The sequence below is a fragment of the Thermobia domestica genome, chromosome 3, assembly GCF_964235325.1.
Source record: "Thermobia domestica chromosome 3, izTheDome1.hap1.1, whole genome shotgun sequence".
NCBI classification, from domain to species: Eukaryota; Metazoa; Arthropoda; class Insecta; order Zygentoma; family Lepismatidae; genus Thermobia; species Thermobia domestica.
The window spans coordinates 151,531,234-151,556,456 of NC_137456.1; the positions used below are offsets into that span (position 1 = coordinate 151,531,234).

Consider the following 25,223-nt stretch of genomic DNA (forward strand, 5'->3'; position numbering starts at 1 on the left):
CTGGTTCGGTGTTAATGATTTATGATCGTAATTAATTATTTGATGCTAACATTACCGTAATTTGGTTAATTTGGGTTCGATGATAGCGAACCAGACAACCAGCTAAATAAATATACTTAGCATATATTATTAAATAATTTATTTTTGATTATTGTGACAATTAAATTAATAAACAACTTAGGGCTTTGCATGGGCAGTGTGGCTACTATTTATTTTTTATTTTATTTGAACACAATATTAATCCTAGATATTTGAAATTATCCACTTTATCAAAAGTGTTATTTAATATTTTAAGGCATCCATAATTTGCCGTATTACGGTCCCGACTCACTTCCATGTATTTAGTTTTCTCTGCATTTACTTCTAAACCCATGTTCCTGCAAGCTTTTAATAAGATCTCTGCATTTCTTTTTATTGTTCTCCTGTCATACCCTATTAAATTTACATCATCAGCGTATGTCATAACCTGGTGAATACCGTTCAACTCTAGGCCGTGGTTGCTATCTTTGATTTTCCTTATAGCGTATTCCAGAACAAAGTTGAATAATAATGGCGACAACGCATCTCCTTGTTTCAGGCCATTTTCGACGTGAAAGCTCGTGGACAAAAATTTTCCTACCCGGACTTCACCTTGGGATTCATTTAAACATGCATCCAAATAAGAAAATAAATAATAGTATCATCAGTAATTGATAACATTGCTTTTAAAACTTAATATTATTTTAAATAACAATTTATACAATAAATACTGTATATATAACAAATCTTTTTCATAGCTCCTAAGAACAGCAATTAAGATTTAAACACAAATATAAGGATTATTTATTGAAAAGTAAAAGGACAGTTACTTGAATACATGATAGACAGCCTGAAAGATGTAAACAAATACCTGCTTCTGATTGGCCAAAACTGGAAATTCTAAACAAATCCTTATCTGTGATTGTGCGAATGCGTATCCACGATATGTGAAGGGAATGTCTAGGAATACTTATATATATTTTTTGTTTATACAATTTTATTTCCCTAACAGATTTTCAATAGCTTTTTCCTAATGGTTACTTAGAATTCAAATGTATTTTTATTTTTTCTTTGTTAGTAACACATTGAGATATTTGGATTGTGGAATTATGCAAAGATCAACTTGCCAGTAGAGCGATTTGTTCAAATCACTCATTTCAATCACAGTTGTCCATTTTTATGAGTTAATTTAGATATCTCTTGTCAGATCTAGCTCGAAATGTTTACGAATTTCATATTAATTAAAACAATATAGAATCACAACAGGATCTCTTATAATAGATTAACAAGTTTTTAAAAAGCATTGAAATTGGAATGAAATCCTCTGAAAAACCAGCAAAACCTACAATAATATAACTTCTGCATCCACATTAGTACGAAACAGAAATATAAAATCCATATTTTCGTAATACTCATGCAAACTATATTTTCTTTAAGATGCCTATTAGCAGTACCATTTGACAATATCAGATATTTGGAAACAAACTGCAAACTAAAACACTCACCTTTACACGAAATTAATAATAGGGAATAAAGTATGTGTAACTTGTTTTTCTCTCATCTGAAATATAGCCACTGCAAATGCTCGTACTACAAATTAGTTTTGGGGAAATAAAATATTTCTCAGTTCTTCATATAGTAGGGAATAATCTTTCGAAATTTACCTCCAGTCTTCCTTCCGCAAATTTTTTTATAGTCCGCCATTTTAGGCAAAAGGAGGATTAGGCCAAACGAGGATACTTATTTCGCCTAAAATGGCGGACACAAATCTTATCATTCATCTGCCATAAAAATGTCAGATAATTGGTTAGGCGAAACGAGGATTAGGCCAAACGATGCAAGATCGTTCCTTACTATGAGAATGAAATCGGTACACGTAACTTTCTAACAACTAGTGATTTAATTAAACGTTTTAAAAGCCCAATCACTAACAAAATCGATAAATGCCGTATCTCTCTCTTTGCAGTTCACACAAGATAGCCTACTATAGAAATATCATAAAACTTAATAAATAGAAGAAAAATACATTCTTTCACAGCTTGAAACTTACGGTTATTAGCCACATATTTACAGAATACATGAATTCTGCTATGTTATTCCGTAGTTCATTGGATCCATACAGAACTCCTACATACACGACCCGTAGGGGAGACTGGAGCTGATTGACACAGGGGTAGGGTGACACACTGCAAGTTAAATCCACGTTCAGCGGTTCGTAACCCCGATACTGATGTCATAGGATTGGCTACGTACGACGCAATTGCTGTCGTACTTTCATGGATATAGGAGAGCGTTCCAAGAGTGAAGAAAAAAACGTTTTTTAGAGGGGGCAAATAAATTTTTATAATTCTAGTTTTTATGTGTTTTGAGGTAGTAATTTATTAGTAAAGAAAACAACGAACGACGGATTTCAAAGATCCTGTGTTAAAAATATTACTTTTAGAGGAAGATAGGAGCGAATATGTTATACTATTTTTCAATAAAGAGAGAAATATGACGAGTTTCTCACATTATTTCCAAAGTTGGTGGAGCAGCCACAGAAGTTTTTTCAGTACTTCAGAATGGAATATGATATATTACGGCACATCTTACAGAAGATCCGAGGACGCATACAGAAGCAAAGTAATTTTCAAATATGTATATCAGCAGAAGAACGGCTTGCTGTAACGTGTAATTGGGAGTCTGAATACTTGCGATGAGTTGTAAACCACCCACTTCTACCGATCACCGTTGTCTGACGACAAAAACAAAATAATTTGTTTCCGATCGGTGGTCGGTAGAAGTCGGCCGTAGTCGCCAGACCAGGTCGGCGCCAATCTGACCACGTACACTTCTTTCAATGCATTTGTTTATTTTACCGATGTCGTCAGAGTATGTCAGACTAAAAAAAATCCGTGAAAGTCGGATCCACTGTGACCATAGGCTAATGGAGCAGCCATGAGGCTATCTGCAACAGAAGGAAGAGAAATGGAGAAATTATTATTCAACTTACATAGCATGACCACAACAGCATAACCTTAAAATAAAGGAAGACAGAGGTCAATTTAAAGAATATAAGGAAAGAGTTATAGCTACATTGCGGATAATTTTTGGTTTACCCTGGTAAATTACTACTATTACAATTTTAAAATGAAAAGAAAGAAACTCACTTTCCACTAAGAACAATGATACGCAGTAGAAATATTTTGAAACTCAAACTAATCTCCTGTATAACAGACTTGTTGCTTCTATTATTGTGCTGCAGTTAGAATAACGCAAAATAAATTATTTAAAATGAAATACGATTGTTTGAGTAAAATCATTTTAATATGATTTTAGGAAATAAGAGTGAGAAGAAGAAAAAAGAATTAGGGGTATATTACGCAACAGGAGGAAAGAATAGGTGCTTAAAATTAACCTCGAATCCCATCTGGAGACAACATTTAATACGTTGGATACAGTCCCAAAAACATGTTTTTCTGTAAAGAAAAAACTGCACACCTGAAAATCTGAACTCTAGAGGTTACAAATATATACATTTCAATATACTATTAGTTTTCAATTTCAGTCACACTATTTAATCTTTCTAGCATTAAATGTTTTTTTCCCTAGGTATTCTCTAAAAACATAACCATTTCTGAGATTACGCACTTTGAATATTGTTTCTTTTAATTAGTATATATGAATGTTTCCTGTCGATTGATTTTAATTCAAAATTACTCTAGGTATTATGATACCCTAGGCGAGAAATATTTCTGCGCCCAGTATAATATTAATTGTGTGATATTTCATCGCCCCATGATTAGTGACAGTAGTAATTTTGTTTAGTAAAAGGACTTTGGCTAAACAAAAGATATTCTGACCAGGGTCGGATTTAGGGGAGTGCACATGCACCCCCTCTTTACCGAGCGAAGTAGCTGAAGTAGTAGAGCGTTGGCTTCGCATTCGGGAGCTCGCGGGTTCGATTCCCGCTGCCGACCATCCTGTTGGGGTTTTCCAGGGTTTTCCTCAGTCCAACCAGGCAAATGCCAGGATGGTACCTACTAAACAGACCCTGGCCGATATCTTACCAAAATCCTTTCCATTGTTGTTGTTAGATATCCATTCTAAAATGGCCTCTGAGCTGTATCTGGTGTTGTTAAATAAAATAAAATAAAAATAAATAAAAAAAATAAAAATAAATAAAAAATAAAAATAAATATACTCTATATCTAAAATGAGAAGCTAGCAGCGAAAATAGCAACGCTTTCCGAAACTTTTTGCCATCATGTTTCCGTTTGGGGCTTAAAAGAAAGAGGAGTTTTGCAAAAGCAATAGTTTAAGTCGATTTTCTGAAAGTTGAAAGAAAAGGATTCACCTAGCAAAGCAATATAACATTTGTCAAGTAGGGAAGAACCCAGAACCCAGGAAGAGAGAAGAACAATTATTCCTGCATATCACTTATAACCCTCCTTAAAATACCACCCCCCTCTCCGTCCGTTCTATGGATCAGTGTTGTCAGGTTTTTTTTTTTTTTTTGTAGTTATGGTGCACCCCTCTCAGGAAATTCTGGATCCGACCCTGATTCTGACCTAAACACAAGTACAATACGTAGTAAAGCATGCTATTATACCACGTATTGTAGTTAGTTTTAATACTTTTACATAGCTTGTAATAATTATTCATACTATTACTACAAATTCGACAAATAAAAAAAAAAATGCGTCGCCTAGTTTGCTTATATAGACAAGCCAGCTATGAAGTTAAAGAGATAGCTTTGTTTCTGGTGATAAATACATCACGAAGGACGGCATGAAATATCTTTTAATACTTCTTCAATATATTTTTTTTCATCTTGGAATGTTAAATAATAAGATTTAAACAGTAAAGTGCGGGACAAAAATAAACGACCAAACTCATTAGTTTCAATGACGTTTTTGGTAGCTTATTTCTGTCCCGTACTCTACTTCTAAATAGTATTCAAATCCTCTTCTAATTAGAAAAATCATTTTCAGTATTCTTAATATCAAAACCAACTTGCGCTTCGGGTAGTAAGATTTCTAAAGAATCAGCAAGTGTTTTGGAATATGAAAGTGCATAATAGAGCAGTAAACTTTTCGCGTTGAAATTATACTCCTGACTAAGTGACCACATTTGGAATATTACTGTATGAAAACGAACAAAGTGAGAAAAGAGTCAATCGAAAACTTAAAATTCATAATTCAAAGTAATTCAACACTAGAAAATACGACCCTGATTTATTTTGCTAGAGGTTCAACGACCACTATTCATAAAGGTACAGTTTTTGGGAAATACAACTGATATTTGTAGAAATTCGCAGCTAAGTTTAGTGCATTTTCAAAATAAAATGGAGGGTATCAGCACATCCTTTGAAACATCTGCGAGATCAACAGTCCAGTGGGCTCATTTCTCAAAGACAAACGAATTTATCAACTTGATATCTTATGCACAATACTCTCGCCATCTGTGAATCACATTTGTTAGCTGACAGGCACAGTATCAGCATTTCTGCCATCTATTGGAGCAATATTGAACTACTTCGTGTCAGTTTCTTCCAGGAAAACCTGAAATGATAAATTGGAAAGTAAATAAAATCTCAAGAAGACATATAACACGTTGAAAGAAATGAAATGAAATATTTGAGTTTTGCGTCCCACAGTTATGCCGGTTAGGCTAAAGGAGACGGTGATGATGAGAGATGAATGAAATAGTGGAATGAAGAAAGTGGGAGGAAACGGGAGAACCCCGAGAAAACCCACGCACACGGTATTTGTCCACCACAAAGTTCACTTGGCGGGAGCAGGGTTTGAACCCGGGACCCCAAGCACCAGAGGTGAACGCTCTACCACTGAGCCGCCGCGGAGATAACACGTTGAATAATTCCCTTAACAAGTTAGGTTTGCATTACACTAGAAGTTGATTTTAGTAGAGTGATGCGGGTGAAGATGTTATCTTTTCTTTGAGATACTGAATCGATTTCAAGATACCACTTCTCGTATTTGTTATCGTTTATTATGGTTATCAACAATGAAAGTGGACATAATTTCTATCTCTTCCGGTTTGAATAGAAAATTGACGGAAAAGAGATAGGACCTATTGTTGAGATCCTGAATCTATTTTTTTTTAGACGTATCTGTTATCGCTTTTGATCTGATACCTATTAACAGAAAATCGGATATAGCCGTTCTATAAATGTTCCGATAGTTATGTATAACATGGTAAGAAGTCTAATAAGTGAAGCAAGCGTTAGCAAGTTTGTACCATTCCATTTGATCGGCACTTGTATGTACACTCATGTCTAAAATGATTGTCGCATATCTATAGGCCTAACTATCTTCTTATAAGAATACAATTTGATAATGATTTTGCAGGGTACTTTTAACACTGATACTATGTTTATAATCGGAAAATGTATATTTGTGGTAAATATCATAGGAAAAGTATTGTAAATATGAAAATAGAATGAGTAAAACAAAATGTTGCTAAATGGACAAGAAAGTTTTATTTTCGTTTCATTCTTCTTATTTACTGCGCTTTTGACATGAAATTTGCCACATATATGTCTTTGTCGATTATACATATGCTAACATTATAGGAAATACCGGGCGAATTCGTTATTATATTCCTATAACAACATATTTATAGACAGGCAACAATAATTTTGGACATTAGTGTACATCTCTCTTTCAATTTGTCTGTTTGTTCCAGCAAAGCTGTCGTAAAACTCATACGATTTTAACGAAAATTGGTAAGTGCTTTCCTTCAATATGCACAAATAATCTTATTGTCTGGATTACAATCCATCAAAAATAAGGAGATAAATATAAGTAAACCTACCTTATGTTTCAAGTTTGAATATGTAGACCTACAGTTTGTTAAAAAAAAAAAAAATAATAACGAGGCATGGTATAATCTCCCACGTTGCATAATCAAACGGTGTTTCTCTTTAATATGTCGGACTCATTTAAGGTTCAATTTTGTTTGCTATCAAACTAATGGAATTCTTATCTAGAAAACAAAGCTTTAATACCCTAAATACCATGCATCAGATTTTCTTTAAATTTTCATTTCTAATCAATGTCAATTTCACTTTCTGTAAATTTTCACTTGTAATTTATTATATATGTTCGGGCCGATCACCCTTCCTTGCAGAGGGCACCAGAGTTCACTTTTGTCAACCCTCGGAATTTCTTTCTTTTGGGCGGACAAGTGTGTTTTTAAAAAGAGCCGTTAGACCAATTGCTTTTGTGTGCGCGTCCCTATGATGTGAACGTGTGGTCATCGTCGTGCCCGTGTGCGTGGGTTTTCTCGGGGTTCTCCCGTTTCCTCCCACTTTCTTCATTCCACCATTTCATTCATTACTCATTATCACCGTCTCCTTTAGCCTAACCGGCATAACCGTGGGACGTAAAATTAAAAATTTCATTTCATTTTCATCGTCGTGCCTACAGTGTTTTAGTGGACAATGCCGCTTCCATAGTTTGAACTTAATGTGTCCCTACAGTTATAATTAATTGTTTGATCCAGTTATTAATAAATAATATATATTCAGTTATAGAACCTTCTAATTTTAATGTATGTGCATAGCAAAATACCTTTGCTTGGTTCGTACAAGATATATATATATATATATATATATATATATATATATATATATATATATATATATATATATATATATATATATTATCATTCCAATAAATGATACGAGGCAGTTGATATGCCATGTATGGATATCGAAGAATTACGTTATTTCCTTCGTGGGGTAGTTATTTCGATTCTTACATTTCATATACATCATCTAATTCTTTGTAAAAAAAAAAAAAAAAGTAAGATCTCCTCGTACTGTACGTTTACTTAGAAATAAAATAATTTATTTCATATATTTTCCAAATTTTAGCCTACAACACAAGGAATATATTGAAGTACAAACATATAATACAATTCGGAAAGATCAAGTTTAAGGTTCATTAACTTCGTAAGGGTGAATTATTAAACCTATAAATACTAAAGCCATGCAAATGTCGTTCTTGACACGAAGTGTTAGCGAAAGTAAAATTTTTAGAAGACTCTTAAAGTTATTAAAATACTAAATTTGTATCAATATTCATAGAATACATTTCTTTGTTAGAATCCATTCGTTAACAAATTTAGCTCTCTCGTGGCTACATGGCTATCGTGCGGGTCTTTGTCGTGGAAGACCCGAGTTCGATTTTCTGTGGGAATTCATGTGGTTCAGATCTAACGTTAAGCTATAGGACCATACCTTGCATACCCTCTTTGCTGAACGGGGTGCTAAACACTAATCAATCAATCAACCAACCAATCATTATTAAATATTCAAATAATATTCATTAATATTCATTAATAAATATTCAAATAACCATTGACAATTTCCGAGTAATAGTGAAACCAATTAAATATAAAACTTAGGCTCATTAGTTAACAGCATCCAACAAGTTTTTAATAGACCTTGGACCACATTTAGACTGCAGTACTGTTTATATATTCCTTGCAGAATTGAGGCATAAAACTTGTGAACCGTCTCCAGTTACTTGTGGAATGATAGTTATTCAGTGAAACACTCAGTTTTGTATGGAGCAAATGTTAAAGAAAACAATCCTACTAAAACCTATTATTCTTAAATTGATCATAGACTTTTAATAATTTTCCAATCGGGAGACTGAGTACAATTGTACAGGTCTCGAAGTTTCTTCTCATATTCCTCAAGTCGCGCCAGAATAGATATGGCTATACATGTTCGATCATTGTTATCTAGGAAGAGTTTCCTGCAGTTAGGGAACAACAGCACAATAGGGTGCACCTGGTCACTTAAATAAATATTCAAATAACCATTGACAATTTCCGAGTAATAGTGAAACCAATTAAATATAAAATTTAGGCTCATACAAGGAGAGTGCTGTCGCCATGTTGAACAGCATAGAGCTGCAATAAGAAGGATTTGTTTGGATATTTTTTTGGTGAATGTTCCACATAAGCCCTGCCTCTTGTTTGAAACAAGAAGAAATATGATTCATCGGACTATATTAGTATCTTACAATTAGTGGTAATACCTACGTGTCTTATATTCTCGATACGACAGTATTTTTTTCACGCTACAGTGCTGGAATCAATAATTAAACATTTCGAATTTGTAACATTACCTCGGGCGTTCAGAATATACAGTTCTCGTTGAACTGTGATTGCAGAAACATGGTCATTCAGGATCCTGGTTCTATTCTGAACTCTGTTGTCTCATTAATTTTACGGTTCTTCATCTTTAATGATTTCTTTCACCAATAGTTTGTTTCCATCAACTATACCTTTTTCTTTTGAGATATTCTTTTGCTTGAGTAATTGAAATCGTCATCACCTTCTACATCGTTGCTTTCTTCGGAGCTAACAAACACATTGGCAGTCTTGGATACACTTCCTTCATCTAACTGCGCACATACAATTTGCTCTCTTTAGAAATCACAAAGGTGTTCTATTTTGTATCTCTAATGTTTGGTAAGTTGCACAATAACCCATATTCCACACAACGGACACTGCTCACAATAACCTCCAAAATGTTTAATATACCGTTAAGACGCTTTCTCTTTCGTAAGTTTGCTGTTTTTCCTCAGTGCCTATTGTTGCCACGAGACGAGACAGAACTGTTTGAGACGAGACGCGGCAGACTACTTGCCTCGTCTCGTGTCACAAAAATATAAACGCAGTTTTTGAATTTGTTTAAAAATTTCTTAACTTGGAATAAATTATTTGCCGTCGAAATGTATACCAGTGTTTATTATTTCAAATACGACTGTCCTACAAAGAACAGGGAATACCTAAAGTTATTTTTTAAATAATTCTTACAACTAGTTTTCATTTCCGTTTTTCAATCGATTCAAGTTTAATTATTTTCTGATTGTGCTCCAGATTCAAGTACAGTGTTAAAACATTCATGGAGATCAGTGTTTCAGAAGATTTGATTACGGGGACTGGTGGCGATATCTATGAAAAAAGTCCTGTTAGAGAAGTACAAATTCTCTTAATGGCAGTTTCATCAGTAATCAAACATTGTTTCATGGTTTTTCTCGTTCCGAACAAACACAAAAATGTGTCAGTCTTTTTCGGTACTGAGTTTTGAAAGGATGCTGGTTTGACAATAAAAATTAGTCTTTTTAATTGTTTTATGATGTTATTCGCGTCTAAGCCATTTTTGAAATCGGAAAGTGTCCTAGGCATTCTTATTTGTTGAAGTGGCGCCAGAAGTTCCGGAAAAAGGCTTTCGGAATGAAAATGAAATAAGTTTTACGCCCCATTATTATGCCAGTTAGGCTAAAGGAGACGGTGATTATAAGAAATGAATGAAATGGTGGAATGAAGAAAGTGGAAGGAAACGGGAGAACCCCGAGAAAATCCACAAGCACGGTGTTTGTTCACCACAAAGTCCACACGGCGCGAGCTGAGATCGAACCAGGGACCCCAAACACAGGAAGTGAACGCTCTACCACTGAGGATTTCAGAATGAGTGAAGAAGGCTTGCCTTTCGACTGTACCGACGGTATTGACAAATATTCCTGTGGTAGTAATTCATTACTGATTCCGTCGGAACTAAGAAGTCATTGTTGGAAGATTGTAGTCGTGTTGTGTGTTATGCTTTATTAACGAAACCAAACTTGGTTAAAAGTTGTAATTTTAACTACTTGGCATAATAAGACGAAACATTTTTCGTGTCTCGTCCCTTCTCGTAAACAAGACGAGACAGATCCATTCGAGATGAGACATGCTTTGCACGAGAAGAGACGAGACAACCTGAAGGTTCTTCTAGTTGTATCGTCTCGTCTCGTGGCAACACTACAGATAGATATGGGATGGTACCTTTACTGCGGGTCAACGGTTGTTTCTAATTCCTTCTCTGCATTGTGTTCAGAGTAAGGGATGTCATTTGTGTAGACTTGAAATAGGGTATTTACGTTACAGAATCTACCATACTAACAATTAGAAATATACAAATGAACCACAAAATGGAAAATGGGTTAGGCTACAATGTAGTATATATATATATATATATATATATATATATATATATATATATATATATATATATATATATATATATATATATAGTTATAATTCAATCACAAATGTATTGCTTATTAAAATAAAGACGAAAATCGAGAAGCTTTAAAATAATTACCCAAAAAAAGGAACATCTGAACTAGAGGCATCATTTCAAAATACCTGGAACCATGTATTTAATTTAGATTTCAACACAAATGTACCGTATAAATAAATATTATTACTTTATCAGGATCCTTGATAATATAACTTCCTCTGCTTTTTCCTTAAAACGCAGGAAGTTCGTAAGTTCAAAAGTTGATCGCAAAAAATAGAAAACGAGTGGCTCAATTGTTTCACGGCAGCATAATTATTCACTATGTGATGTAAAGAGAGAGAGAAAGAGAGATTAATAAATGATTATGATTTTATTTTATTTTTATAAATAACTTTACATAAATACTTTGCAATCTGAACTCATTTGGGGCAATTTCTATTTCTTGTCAAACCATGGATCCCACGGACCAGAGGTGAATGCTCTTCCACTGAGAACCTCGGCCTCTTGTGAAGGAGACGAGTGATTAATAAAAATGATTATGAAATAATGGTTGGAATGATAATGCGGAAGGAAACGGGACAACCCGTAGAATACACACGAATACGACCTTGTGCACCACAAACTCATATGACCTAGGATCAGATCAGAGGAGTTTCATACCAAAGGTGAGCGCTCTGCTTTTGAGTAACCTTGTCCCCATATAAAACAATGCGAATCATTAGAGCATGTGGTATGTGAAGTATTGATAAGCTTTGAGGGGATATTTACACTACTCACAATTAATCGTTCTGAGGGAAATGGAAAAAATGCTTACCCCGCTAAAACAGCAACTAGGGATGGAATCGAGACGAGACGAGACGAGACTTTGTACAGTCTCGGTCTCGTCTCGGTTGATATCTAGCGGTCTCGGTCTCGATCTCGTCTGGAGTTAAAAAATGCCGTCTCGGTCTCGTCTTGGTCAACAGATGCTTGTCTCGATCTCGGTCTCTTTCTCGTCTCGAAAGTCTCGAAATAAATAGTGTGAAATTAAAATTGTGAAAGTATTATTGTCGTACAGTCTGTCGTTTCCGTTTCTTATTTTTTGCCTTCATTCTTGACTTAGAATTATGATGTGATGTACCTGTTGTAGCTAATTTGCTAGCGCTAATGCTTTCCATGCATGTGTTCCAGGTTCAATCATTAGTGGGTATAACATATCTGGAATAAAACCCTATAGTAACCCATATTTCACTTTCAGCAATAGATTTTGTTTCAAATAACCTCAATACTGCCAATACAATTAAACTCAATTAAATTAAATCCAGTATTACACACAGTAGCTTATTTCCTTTCTTTGAATCAGAATTATTCAATACCTCCTAACGGATAAAGCAACACATAACAGCACGAATGTATTTAATCGTATCGAAATTGAAATTTTACAATTTCTCAGTTATTATCCAATACATTCTGCCTTGACTGTCATTTTAAAAACAGAGTATAACGTTTATTGTCTTAACAAATAGAGTGAATTATTACTATAATATATTTTGTTTCAAATTGACCAAATACTTTATTACCGTTTCACATATCAGTGTTTAATTTACACTTTAAAACAGGAACTTCTTTACCTTGTGGTGGGAGCTACGGCACTAATCTTTGCTATCTCTGGTTTCGGGTTGGATCACCAAACAAAATAACCTTGGGTTGGCAATTAAGTTCCCGCCGTTTTAATTATGTTTGTTAAAAGGTTATTTTTCAATAAACATATACAAGTAGTTAATCAAGAATGTATTCTCCTTTGTTGTTTACAACGTTTTCCCAACGTTCAACAAGTTTTTCAATACCTCGTTGGTAGAAATCACCTGCTTGAGACTTGAAAAAGTCAACCAACCAAGCTCCCATTTCTGCATCAGTATTGAAAGAAACTCCCCGCATAGCATTTGAAAGAGATCGAAAGAGGTGAAAATCCATTGATGCCAAATCGGAAGAGTATGGTGGGTGTGGCAGCACTTCCCAACCATAAGTTTGAATGGCTTCCTTAGTCATATTGGCGATATAAGGGCGGGCGTTGTCGTGCAGCAAAAGAACTCCATGCTGCCGATTAGGTCTTTTCTCTTGAAAAGACGTGTTGAGTCGTTCCATTTGTTGCACATAGAGTGCCGCGTTGATCGTTTAGTTCCTTTCAAGCAATTCGAAATGGAGAATCCCTTTCCAGTCCCACCATACGCACAACATCGTTTTACGTGGATGAACGTCCTGTTTCGCGCGTGGGGTCGCTTGTTTACGGGGCTGAGCCATTCCTTACGCTGCTTCACATTCACGTAGAGGTACCATTTTTCATCGCCAGTAACGATTCGGTGAAGAAATCGTTCCTTGTGTCCATGGGTTGCACGGTGACGAGCAAGCAAACCAGCGGAGATTGTGGCTTGTTGATTTTTGTTGGTGACACTTAAAGTGTAAGGCACCCATCCACCACACTTCTGAACTTTACCCATCGAGTGAAGATGCTTCTCTACAGTAGTGTGGGAGCAATCCATTGTCTCTGCCAGTTCCCTTGTTGTTTAATGCGGATTCTCATGCAAAAGGTGGTTCAATCGCTCTTTATCGAACTAAACTGGACTGCCAGAACGAAGTGCGTCTTTGAGGTCAAAATTTCCTTATTTGAACTTTGCATACCAATCACGGGCGGTTCTTTGAGCTATAGCACCCATTCCATACACAGCACAAATGTTGCGAGCAGCTTCTGCGGCTTTAGAACCTTGATTAAAAGCGAAAAGAAGGAGGTGTCGAAAATGCTCATTCTTCTCAACTTGACATTCCACGTTAATGATCTGTGAATAACAAGAAAATGTATCTTAGTAACAACGAAACATATATTTAGGTAGAACAATATATTCTCTTTCGAATGATGTACAACTTCGTGCTAAAAGTATTTAATGCCATACAGATTTTTCCAATTTAAAAAAACGGCGGGAACTTAGTTGCCAGCTCAATAGATTCAAAGTCCGATGTTTCGTATAGTTCGCGTCTTACTTTAAGTACATTCTGTTTCTTATACAAGTTCATAAGGTCGTAATGTATTACATAAGCATATATCCAGTGCCGTAACATAGATTAAGCTTATTCCTGAGCTCTCAGCGGTGCACGTGATCTTTATTAGAGAAAACTAATCGTGCGTTCATTACGTTGAAATTTATATTGATTGAAAATTACTTGCGAAACATGGACATACATATTATATAAGTATATAGGTAATTCGAGCTGTATGTATCTATTTTCTCTGTCCCGGCAAAGAAAGTAACTCTTAACTTTCTAGTTTTCTTTTGTATTAATTTTCGTAGTTTTGCTGCAATATGAAGGATCATTTTTTTTTTTTCGCTCTACGAATTTCGTTAAATTTTGGATCCGTTTTTACCCTATATACATATACACTTTAGATGTAGACTATGCTAAGTCACTTTTTGGTCGAAATTGAGTTAACAATACTTTTTTTAATAGACTATGTTCTTTCTAGTGGTGTAATAATGTAAGTCTAAAAGCATCCCGCTACTTTGTAACTACTTAGTATAGTTTGAAAAATAGTACTATAGGTCTTACTTAAGAAATCGGTTTTTCTCTTCTCCTGTAAAATTACGAAATTATGACTTTGTTTAGTTTATCTATGAGGTCCAAATATAATAAAATCATAACCATAATCATAATCAACAATTATCAATCCACTGCTGGATGAAGGTCTTTCCAAGTCTTCTCCACAACTGTATCTTAAGCAGTTCTTTTTCAGGTTACTCCCCAGTTGTTCTTTATTTCGTCAAACCTTCTTGTATAAGAACGTTTCCCAGGCTGTTTTTGTCTCGTGGTATCCTGTATAGAATTGTTTTTGTCTATCGATCATAATTTCTTGCAATATATCCAGCACATTTTCCAGCCCATGTTGAAAATTATTTCATTAGTACCAGCCATTAGTTGCCAAATAAGTCATTTCTACTGTATACAGGGTGTTTGAAAACAACACCGACAATGTTTGGGAGGGGATTCCTAACAACAAAATGAGACGAAAAGTATAGACCAACCTAGGTGCACAAATGCTTCCTTTCGGAGTTATAGGCTGCCGAAAACATGAAAAAATAAACTTTAAAGGCCCATAGCTCCAAAACTATGGGGCCTAGCGTAGTCGGGTCAAGACTTTAGTAATGAACTAATATGTGCTCTATCCAAAAATACATGTTTCAGAATCCTATAGTACTTCCGCAACAATTTTTATAGAGGTAGTTAGTGATATATATGCCCGTAACCAAATTGCCTGTTCAAAAATTGTTGCGTGAGTACCTTAGGATTCTGAAACATGCATTTTCATTATCGAAATATAGCAGTGACATCTGTGTGCGTGCCAAAACAGAACTACCAGACAACTGTACCCCCATTTGTTTTGAAAACAATAAACCAATTCACGTGTGCGAGGGGAAAGATAGCACAGCGAAAAGATCAGATATTTACACATGATCAATTCGTAGCAGAAGTCTATAGTACCAGACAAATTTTGCTTCATTTTGTCTTTAGGTAGTCGCTTTCTTCTATCATGTGGTTGCTAGCTATATGCCTGCTTAGTTGGGCAACATTGAGATAAATCAGTGAGGGAATTGTTCATATGAGAGAGAATGAGCCAAAGAAGGAAAAATGAATGAATGATAAAACATACCAGAAAAATTTGAGAATGTTAGAATTTCCCGTTTTCAGCCTATTTTAAGGATAATTTCCCGCATTCAGGGCAGTGCTCAAAATTTCCCATTTTACGGGAAATTTCCCGCCAACTGGCATCCCTGCTGCTATCCTCGTGGCTCCAACGTGAAGAAGAATGCTCTGTCTTGAATGTATATAGTCCAAGGATGTTATAAAATAGAGGATCTGCCCATACAACAAAATCGTGAAGTCATACGCCACAGCTTCGCCACACCTATTCTGCCCACTCCGCTCCACTAAGATCGCAATGTTTCGAGCCAACAATTATGGCGGAAACGAGAGTAGCCAATCAGACGTGCCGGCTTAGACGATGCTCGGTTGTTTTTCGGGCAGAACCTCTATTTTATAACATCCTTGATATAGTCCCTTGGCTGGACCCTGTGCTACCACCTGCCGGGAAAGCCGGGGAACTATCCAAAGATGTTGCAGAAAGCATGAGGCGATGTGGTGGCGCTGCTTACCACAATATTTGGCCTACAAATAGTTCAAATCCGCCACTTTTGGAGCATAGACACGCTAGTTTTTGATCTTCAAATCTGACAACTCTGACTCAATGATTTAAATCAACACAATGTTAGGACCTCCATTTGGTCTCGCGTCTAGCACGTTTGACTTCGGTTCGCGTGGTCCCGAATTCGATTTCTGGTGGGGGTACAGTTGAACGACCAAAGTGGTTCGGATTCCATTATAATTAGCTCCACGTCTCCTTTACACGCCGTAGCATAATCGTGGGGCGTTAAAGTAAAACAAGTCAACACAATATCAAAATTCAACACAACATGTATTACTAACTGTAAGTCCTTGAATAATTGCATATAACTATATGGTATGGATCGAGTTTGAGGTGGTCGGTGGTCAAAGTAAAACAAGTGAAATATAACTATAACGTAATTAGAACTTTTAAATAAGCATGGATTTGTGTACATCAAGCATAAGACTTAAAGGAACAACTAGTGTTACTGCAAAGTTATCAATTAAATTTAATTTCAGTTACAATTTGCATTTACATGTATTGCTGGAACCAAACCTTTGACATTAACGTACAAGTTAATAGTATAAAGATTATGAAAAACATTGTCTTTTGAAAACATTCTTGCACCATAAAACAAATTACGAGTAATTTTAAAATATTTTGCAGTGTACCAGGCACGTAGCCAGGATTTTGCAATAGGGGGGTCCGTGACGAAATACTGTGGTTACCATTCTACCGGTGCTCATCATTCTAAACTATTTTACTGGCAACATATATTCGTTCGTTTAGCCAAGATTTCGTTATGGGGGGGGGGTCATGGAATACTGTGGTTACACACCAGGTGATCGATCAATTTAAACTATTTTACTGGCAACATATCGATATTAGTTTGTTAGGACATTCAGCCCCCCCTCCCTCCGTTTTCTCCACACAAAGCTGCTCATAAGAAAGAGTAACCAAACGCTTGCTGTAGCTTTATACTTTTCACGTTGATTTATCTTTTTCTCCCTTCTTTTTGTTTGATCCTTCCTTAATATTGTTCATTTCTGGATCCGAAGGGGGGGGGGGTCCGGACCCCCCGGACCAACCCCTTGGCTACGTGCCTGAGTGTACCTACGTTATATGCACTATATTTAGAATAATATTTAGCAATTTATTTAAGTACACAGCAAAGGAAAAAATGTTGAATAAAGGCAAATAGCTATCAATATTCGAGACGAGACCGAGACTTTCAAGACTGACTAAAGTCTCGTCTCGATTTATAAAGGTCTGTCTCGATCTCGGTATCGTCTCGGTATGTAAAAGTTCGTCTCGGTCTCGTCTCGGTATATGAAAGTCCGTCTCGGTCTCGTCTCGATATATGAAAGTCCGTCTCGATCTCGTCTCGATAATTCGAGACAATACCGAGACTAGTCGCGGTCTCGGTACCATCCCTAGTTAGTTACGGCAAAGTAACATGCTAAAATTCAACCATACTGTCTTCAGCTCAATTATGTTCGTGTTGCAACACAAGGGTTATGACACGAAGTTTCAGAGCACTCTAACATTAAAAAGAAAGTAAATAGATTACATGTGTGAAGTAGATTAACATTGATTAATAGTGTCAATTGATTTTATCTCTTCAAATTTAATGTTGTAGAGAAAAATGGGGGATGAGATTACAAAAATAGCTTACTGGAAATATGGTGTTGACAGAAGTAAATAAGTGTCTTACAGTAAATGTATTTAAAAAGAAGATAATACTTTAACATTCTAATAGTATACAATCCTTGACAAAAGTAATTAACATATTTCATTTCCAAAATACATATAATTTTATTATATATTATCGATAACTGCACAAAAGAATTAGCAATGGCATTTACACAATGAAAACACATGTTTTGTTTAGAAGGAATCTACGAAGAAACGAGTGATATTATTTGTAATAGGTAAAGCATATATATATATATAATGTGTGTTTGTCTATGTTTGTATCATCAATATTTGTCATACAATTTTGTTTTATTTTCAGATTTGTTCAACTCAACGATTAGAATGTAGAAATGTTATACATACACACCAAATTCTAAGGACATTAATGAAAGTATTTGAAATTAACTGAGAATGATTGAAATAAAACATTGAAATATTACTTTTTACCTAAATGACTGGTGATGATTTAGTATTTTGAATATGTGTAAACACGAACATATTTTTTAACTTAAAATATAAAATACTTTATGTATTTTATTTTATAAAAATAAAAACTAAGAACTACATTGACATATTTTTTTCCTTTTTGGAGTACTAATTTCCTATACCAGTAACGATTCTGTACCCACTATTAGTAAATGCACACTACTTTAAGTAACCTTTAAACTAGAACAATATAAAACCTTTAGGTAAACACTTTGTGGTGTGTGATCTCTAAACCGCTTTAAAATTCAAGTAAAATGAGTAATAGATCCCACCTACACCAAGGATCGAGTCCCAGGTTGTAAGTTAGCGAATAGATACTTTAATCACTACACCACCATTGTTCTGAAAATGACATTATATGAAATGATTTAATAATTCATTCACTATTTAATTATTTACGTCTTCACCATTATTTCTGCATAAAATTGAATATAATTCGCTTCTATCCACTCAAACGGCGAATTCGTGGTTCTCACAGAGAAAGGACGAAGGTGAAGGAGCAGCTCTATTTATCTGCACATTCTTTGCCTGCACTATCAATAACGAATGCCACTATCGGACTTGCGAGCGGTTAGTGGAAGTCTGGTATAAGGATGACCAGTGAAAGTTTTCCTCCTTCTCTGGTGGACATACAACCATCCCAAACTGCTGCTACGTGTGTCCAGCGATCCTTTTGTTTCCTCCATATATTCCATAAAGATTTCAAAAGAAGTTGAAAAGAGAAACAATTTTTAGACACAACTCATTTTTTTGTTTTAACTTATTCGATTTCAACTTACGAGCGTTCTGTTTTCGTTCATTCATTTTCTCTCGTCTACTCATTATCGATGATTTTTTTTTTTCATTTTCTGTGGTGAGGTGTTTTAGTTAACGATTTTCTATTTTTTTTGGGGGGGGGAGGGGAGACATCTCATCCTTTCTGATCTCTTTGGCCTCGAACTCACAGGAAAGCACTAAAAGCTAACCGAATGCACAGGTGAAGAAGTGTGTCAAGTTGCTTGCGGAAAGAGTAGTCAATGCAACAATAGTCTAACTTGAACTGGACTAGACTACGATCATAATTGTAACTAGTGCTCTCAAACGGGGTCCGGTCGGGTCAGGTCAACTCGGGTCGGGTTGTCGGGTCAGCTCGGGTCGGGTTGTCGGGTCAGGTCAATCGGGTCAGCTCGGGTCGTGTTGTCGGGTCGGGTTGTCGGGTCGGGTTGTCGGGTCGGGTCGTCGGGTCGGGTCAGTCGGGTAAGCTCGGGTAAGGTTGTCGGGTCGGGTCAGTCGGGTCAGTTCACTTTGGTCAACTGAGTTTACGTTGAGTTTAAACTCGGCTGGAGTCGAAAGCTGCTGTTTTTCACTAGCTGCCTAATTAAAAATAGCAATTTTCAATTGATTTTATAGAAACCATAAATCTACTTTGAACACTTTCAGCTAGTGTTTTTATGGTAAATGCTATTTTTGTACTTGTGTGTACTTTAATTTTTAAATGCGGAAGATTGATTTTACCAATCCACTGTGATATTAATATCTACGCCAATATGGAGTCTGGATTTAGAACAAAACTAGAAGTTGTTTAAGCAACGCCAAAAGAGATATTGGATATGGACGACCAAGCCCAAGCAGGGCCGCGGTGGCTCAGTGGTAGAGAATTCATCTCTAGTGCATGGTGTCCAGTAGCCTAGCTAGAGTTTTTTTCAGGGGGGGGGCAATGAAGGGCCCAAGAGGATTTTGAGGGGGCCATCTCCAATATATATATATATATATATATATATACGTGTGTGTGTGTGTGTGTGTGTGTGTGTGTATTCAAGGTGAATGTTTCCATCTTTGTTGTTCATGATTTTACTCTTTGGAAAACAGTGAAAATATAAGAATTTAGTACCTCAAACAACTAGGATTCATTAATGCAATTGATTTCTAATATAAGTAAATATTTATTTAATCATGGCGTTTAAAATATGTATAGTTGGTTGACTTAAGTGGAAGCAAACTCACTTTTACAGGTAAAGAAAATAGCTTATAGGTTCATTCCTCTACTTGAAGAGGATCTTTCTATTCGTATGGGCAGCAGCAAACATATCCACAACTTGTTAAAGATCTAACGATTTAGGAATTTTCTTCTCAATATAAAGTAACATTAAGTTTTTCAACCTATCATGAGTCATTGAATTGCGTATACAAGTCTTTAATCTTTTCAAAGAAGATAATGACCTTTCACATGTAGCACTAGAAACTGATATAATCACAGAGATGATACCTAGCTTGTAGGTTTGTAGGAATGCGTTTTTGTAGACACAAAGAAGATCAACAAAATTCGTTAAGGAATCAGCTTTGGTTTTCTTCTCGTCTTCATACAACTTAATTGTTAGAGCAACCCACATTATGCTTTATTTCTTGTTTAATTATGCTTTTTTTCAAATTATGCTTTATTGTTAATTTCAATGATTATTTTACATTAATTGTGTATAATGTATAATATTTATTATACATTAAATATTCTAATTATCTTGGTCTATTTATTGATATTTTTTTGCAACTAGTTTCTCTCATATTTAATGAACTTTCTACTTAATTCATTGTAAAGAGATGTGCTTTGCTCGAATAATTTTTTTCTATCATTATTATCTTTTTTCTATCACAGAAAGTGCTTAAGTTCAAAAAGTAAACATAACAATATAGTATGGAGTTCTTGCATACTATTCATTGTTGGCGAAAAATAATATCTTTTACTTTTTTCTTTTCTCCACATCAAAGGATTACACCGAAAAGTTTACAGAAATGAAAATAAGCTTTTCATTGTTGCATTGTTATGTTCTCAATGATTTTGCATTGTAAATCTTGGTTACTTTCAGTTAAAGAGAATTTTCCAAGAATTGTGCTATATATTTTAATTTATGTTTTATGCTTTATTTTCTAAAATTATGCTTTTAAAACTAGTTTCTTCTGGACTCTTAGACAATCACAATCATGTTCAAGGTACCAACCATATGTGTAAATTGCTGTTATGCTTTATATGCTTTTTATGCTTTTGGGTTGCTCTATTAATTGTGTTTGGGAGGATTTTGAGTTCTCACTTTAATGTTTGCAGATCACTCCATAATGCTGGGTTATAGGCTCGACAATGTTGTAATTTAAAAAAGTTTTTACTTCTTGGATGTAGAGTGGTGATTGATCTGATGATTTTGCAACATGATACAAAGCGGTTTTCCATATCAGTGATTGTCTATCAATAGTAGGGAGGAAAATGTCTGTTGATAGATATATTATCTTTAGAAAATTCGTTTTCTGCATCCAATGAAGGAAAAGATTTACCCAAAATGAATTTGTGATATTTCGATAGCGGATGTCTAGTTCGTTTCCACGAGGAACTCCTATCTTCTATTTATTTCCGGCTCTGGAATTCGAGACCATTTTCTTTGCACATCTCCAAACATTCTTGATAAATTTGTTCGAATATTGTTCGTTGACAGTCAGGTTTACCAGACCTCATCTTGGACAGCGTTTGAACTAGTGTATTTACAAGAATCAAACCTTCTGACATGTCTGCATCTACTTGAGATAAGGCAAAACTCAAAGTTATAGCATGGCACCAGTAATCTTAATTTTAGCAGCCCGAAAACATTCCCTCGTGTACAGATCACACTAATTTTCCGGATGGAATAATGAAGCTAAATAAATATCAGAAGTTCCAGACTTGTTTTAATACCGCATGATAATATAATGTGTTGAAAACAGATTTTATGAAAAAAAAAAAGGAATAAATGGATATGATAATTTGTAAAAAAAAAAAAAAAAAAAAAAAGTGATAGTGCTTAAGTGAATTACAAGAAAAAACCTTGACAAGTAATCAAAAGGAACCATTAATATGTTTAATATGTTTGTTATAATAACTCGTCCTAAGGGACAACGGTGATAGAAACTAATGAGACTTTATAATTGCAAAAAAATATAAAGCACTTAATTTGAAATTAAAGATTGATAACATTTGGTAATATAATGAGGATTCAGGCTGGCACAGGGTGAGAGTGAAAACGGAGGCAACAAAGATGTTCTTTTTTTTTTTTTTTTTTTTTAGCCATGTGCAAAGAGATTAATCTTGGACTGCGGGTGAGAGGTTATCATATACTAATGTGAGTTTCAATTGCCCACTTGTAAAAATTAGCTAAGAAAGACAGTCTGAGCATAGTTTTAGTTTCCTAGCGTAATTAGTTTTTGTGACAAGTAACTCGTATATGCAAATAGCATCGTTAATATCATCTTGTATGTTAGAATTGTCTTTGTGTAAATAAAATTGTAATTAAGCATTTCGAGGTAAAACAGGTTCTTTTACTTAACTTCTACAAAGAAAACATTAGAACTTACCTCTTATGCACAGATACGACAGCGTGGGATACTGTCGGTCAGTAAATAATATAATCTGAAGTCATCTACCATACCTAACTAAATATAATTGATTAATCATTTTTATTAATCAATAAATAGTTGTTTGGTAGATAAACTCATAATAATAATAATAATAATAATAATAATAATAATAATAATAATAATAATAATAATAATAATAATAAATCATTTAATGGATGCTATGCATTTGTACTATTTCGCCATAATTATTGGAAATCAATTACTTAGTGTACGAAGACTTTTTTCGTCCAACACAAGTGTAATGTTTTACTGCAGTGCATGTTATTTGTAAGTATGCATATCATATTTTAGTATGACTTTCAACATTGAAGCGAATGAGAATGCCAACTGATTTTCTATTTTCCTGGTTGTTTGTCAAAAACAAAGGAGATAACTAGATAATGGACAGAGGTTAAAATGAATGTCCAGGTGGCGAGGTCAATGCAAGCATCCCATAGATTTCCGTGAATTAGATTTTCCTGTACTACAAACTAAAACGAGTGAAGATATTTTATTTGGAACGCAACGGTATTCTGCAGTTCGTAACTTTGTTGTCGAGAGATGTTTTGGAAGTAGTTTAACTTGTAGCTACTGGCAACTCACCGTTTGTCGAACTATAATAGCATCATCTGTGTGGGAGGGCCACTAGGGGGCCAAGAATTTGAGCAAGGGGGCCTGGCCCCCCTTGGCGCTCCCTTGGCTCCGCCACTGATGGTGTCCATGGTTCGATCCCAGCTTGTGCTAAGTGGGCTTTGTGGTGGAAAAACGCCGTGTAGTGGGTTTTCTCGGGGTTCTCCTGTTTCCTCCCACTTTCTTCATTCCATCATTTCATTCATTTCTCATGGTCACCATATCCCTTAGCCTCGGTGCAGAATCGAGGGACCTTAAACTGAATATTTCATTTTATTTCACCAAGCCCAAGAACACCGATACAAGAACAAGATAAAGATTGGATATGCAAGACGAAGTGCATAGTAATCTTGCTCTTGGCCTTGTTTTGATGATCACTAAGTAGCGATGAGCGTATTTTCTTGCTTCCCGTATAGTATGAAAGACCATAATCAAAATCACACTTGGTCTTCATTTGAACCGATGAGGCGAGCATTCTTGGCTCTTGTATAGCATGAAAGATAACCAAGACTACGAAATGCAGGACCAAGACTTGACTGCAAGACGAAGGATAAGACGCAGTATTGATGACCAAGACCCAGGGAGCGAATTGTTTGAATTTCATTTGTTGGGCTGAAAGTGATGAAATAAAATTAGTACTTTATAATTAATTATCATGCTGTATTTTTAAATTTTAAATTACAAAATTCATATCATGTATCTTCTTACGTGCAACTATATATAGTGTAAAATGCGTTTTAATTACCGAGAAAGAAAAATCAAAGTGGCACGGGTCCCGGAATCATAGGAACCTATTTTGGAATGAAAGTTAAAGGGTTGGAAAAAATCACAGTTGTTCTCCCGTTTCCTCAACCTTTATCACTGTAGTTAAACGATTTCCTTTTGTCTCCGCCAAGATACTCTTGCTACTACCTTCCGAGAAGACCCCCTGCCGTCCGAGCAGGTAAGAACACTGACCTTGAAGAAAAATTTCGTCACATAGAACTAAAGCAAGAAAAAAATTTCTCCCACGTCGGATATTGGTATCAGTTATAAAAAGAAATAACTAAACCTCAAAAGTGCCAAATATTCATTAAGATTCATATACAAATCTCCCGCTTGATCTAGCTAGTGGTTAACGTGTAAGACTTCGGTACACGTGGTCCGGGTTTAATTCCCAATGTGAGTGCATTTTGGCGTTCACCCAGTGTCGTGACCATAGTGCTCTCAAACGGGTCGGGTTGACCCGACCCGACCCGACTCGGATCGGGTCAGTTCGGGTCGGGTTGTCGGGTCAGGCTACTCGGGTCGGGTCAATCGGGTCAGCTCGGGTCGGGTCGGGTTGAAGCTCGACCGTTGAGAGCACTACCGTGTATATATATATATATATATATATATATATATATATATATATATATATATATATATATATATAAAACTGAACATTCTTTTCCATTCTTTATTGAGAATACGAAACACGATCTGATTTGTTACAGAGATTATTTTGGATATGTATATTTTTTTATAACATGACTTATTCTTTGCTTTGTGACTCAATAATCATTAACCAGAATTTTGTCGAATCATTAATTGGAATGATGTTAACTACGGAATGTGTCATACATTACATAAATTTCTTTATATATTTCTCTGTCCGTGTCTTCGTCTAGGATTCAAAATCTGAAGAACTGCTTAGTGAATCACCATCATTTTTGAATCATGATGTAGAGGGTTGGAAATTAGGAATCG

At 35.3% G+C, this 25,223-nt stretch overlaps 1 protein-coding gene across 3 annotated transcripts in view; it reads left to right on the forward strand.

Annotated features, from left to right (window-relative positions):
* LOC145680813 (uncharacterized) overlaps positions 1-18,540 on the forward strand; it is a 93,576-nt gene extending 75,036 nt beyond the window's left edge. For all 3 annotated transcript variants that reach the window (XM_081751889.1, XM_081751888.1, XM_081751887.1), the window contains one exon: positions 18,307-18,540. Coding sequence is in view for 1 of the 3 variants with exons in the window: in XM_081751887.1 (XP_081608013.1) it covers positions 18,307-18,396 (90 nt within the window). In the remaining 2 variants the exon portion in view is untranslated. The remainder of the gene's footprint in view (positions 1-18,306) is intronic.
* The last annotated feature ends 6,683 nt before the right edge of the window (positions 18,541-25,223 follow it).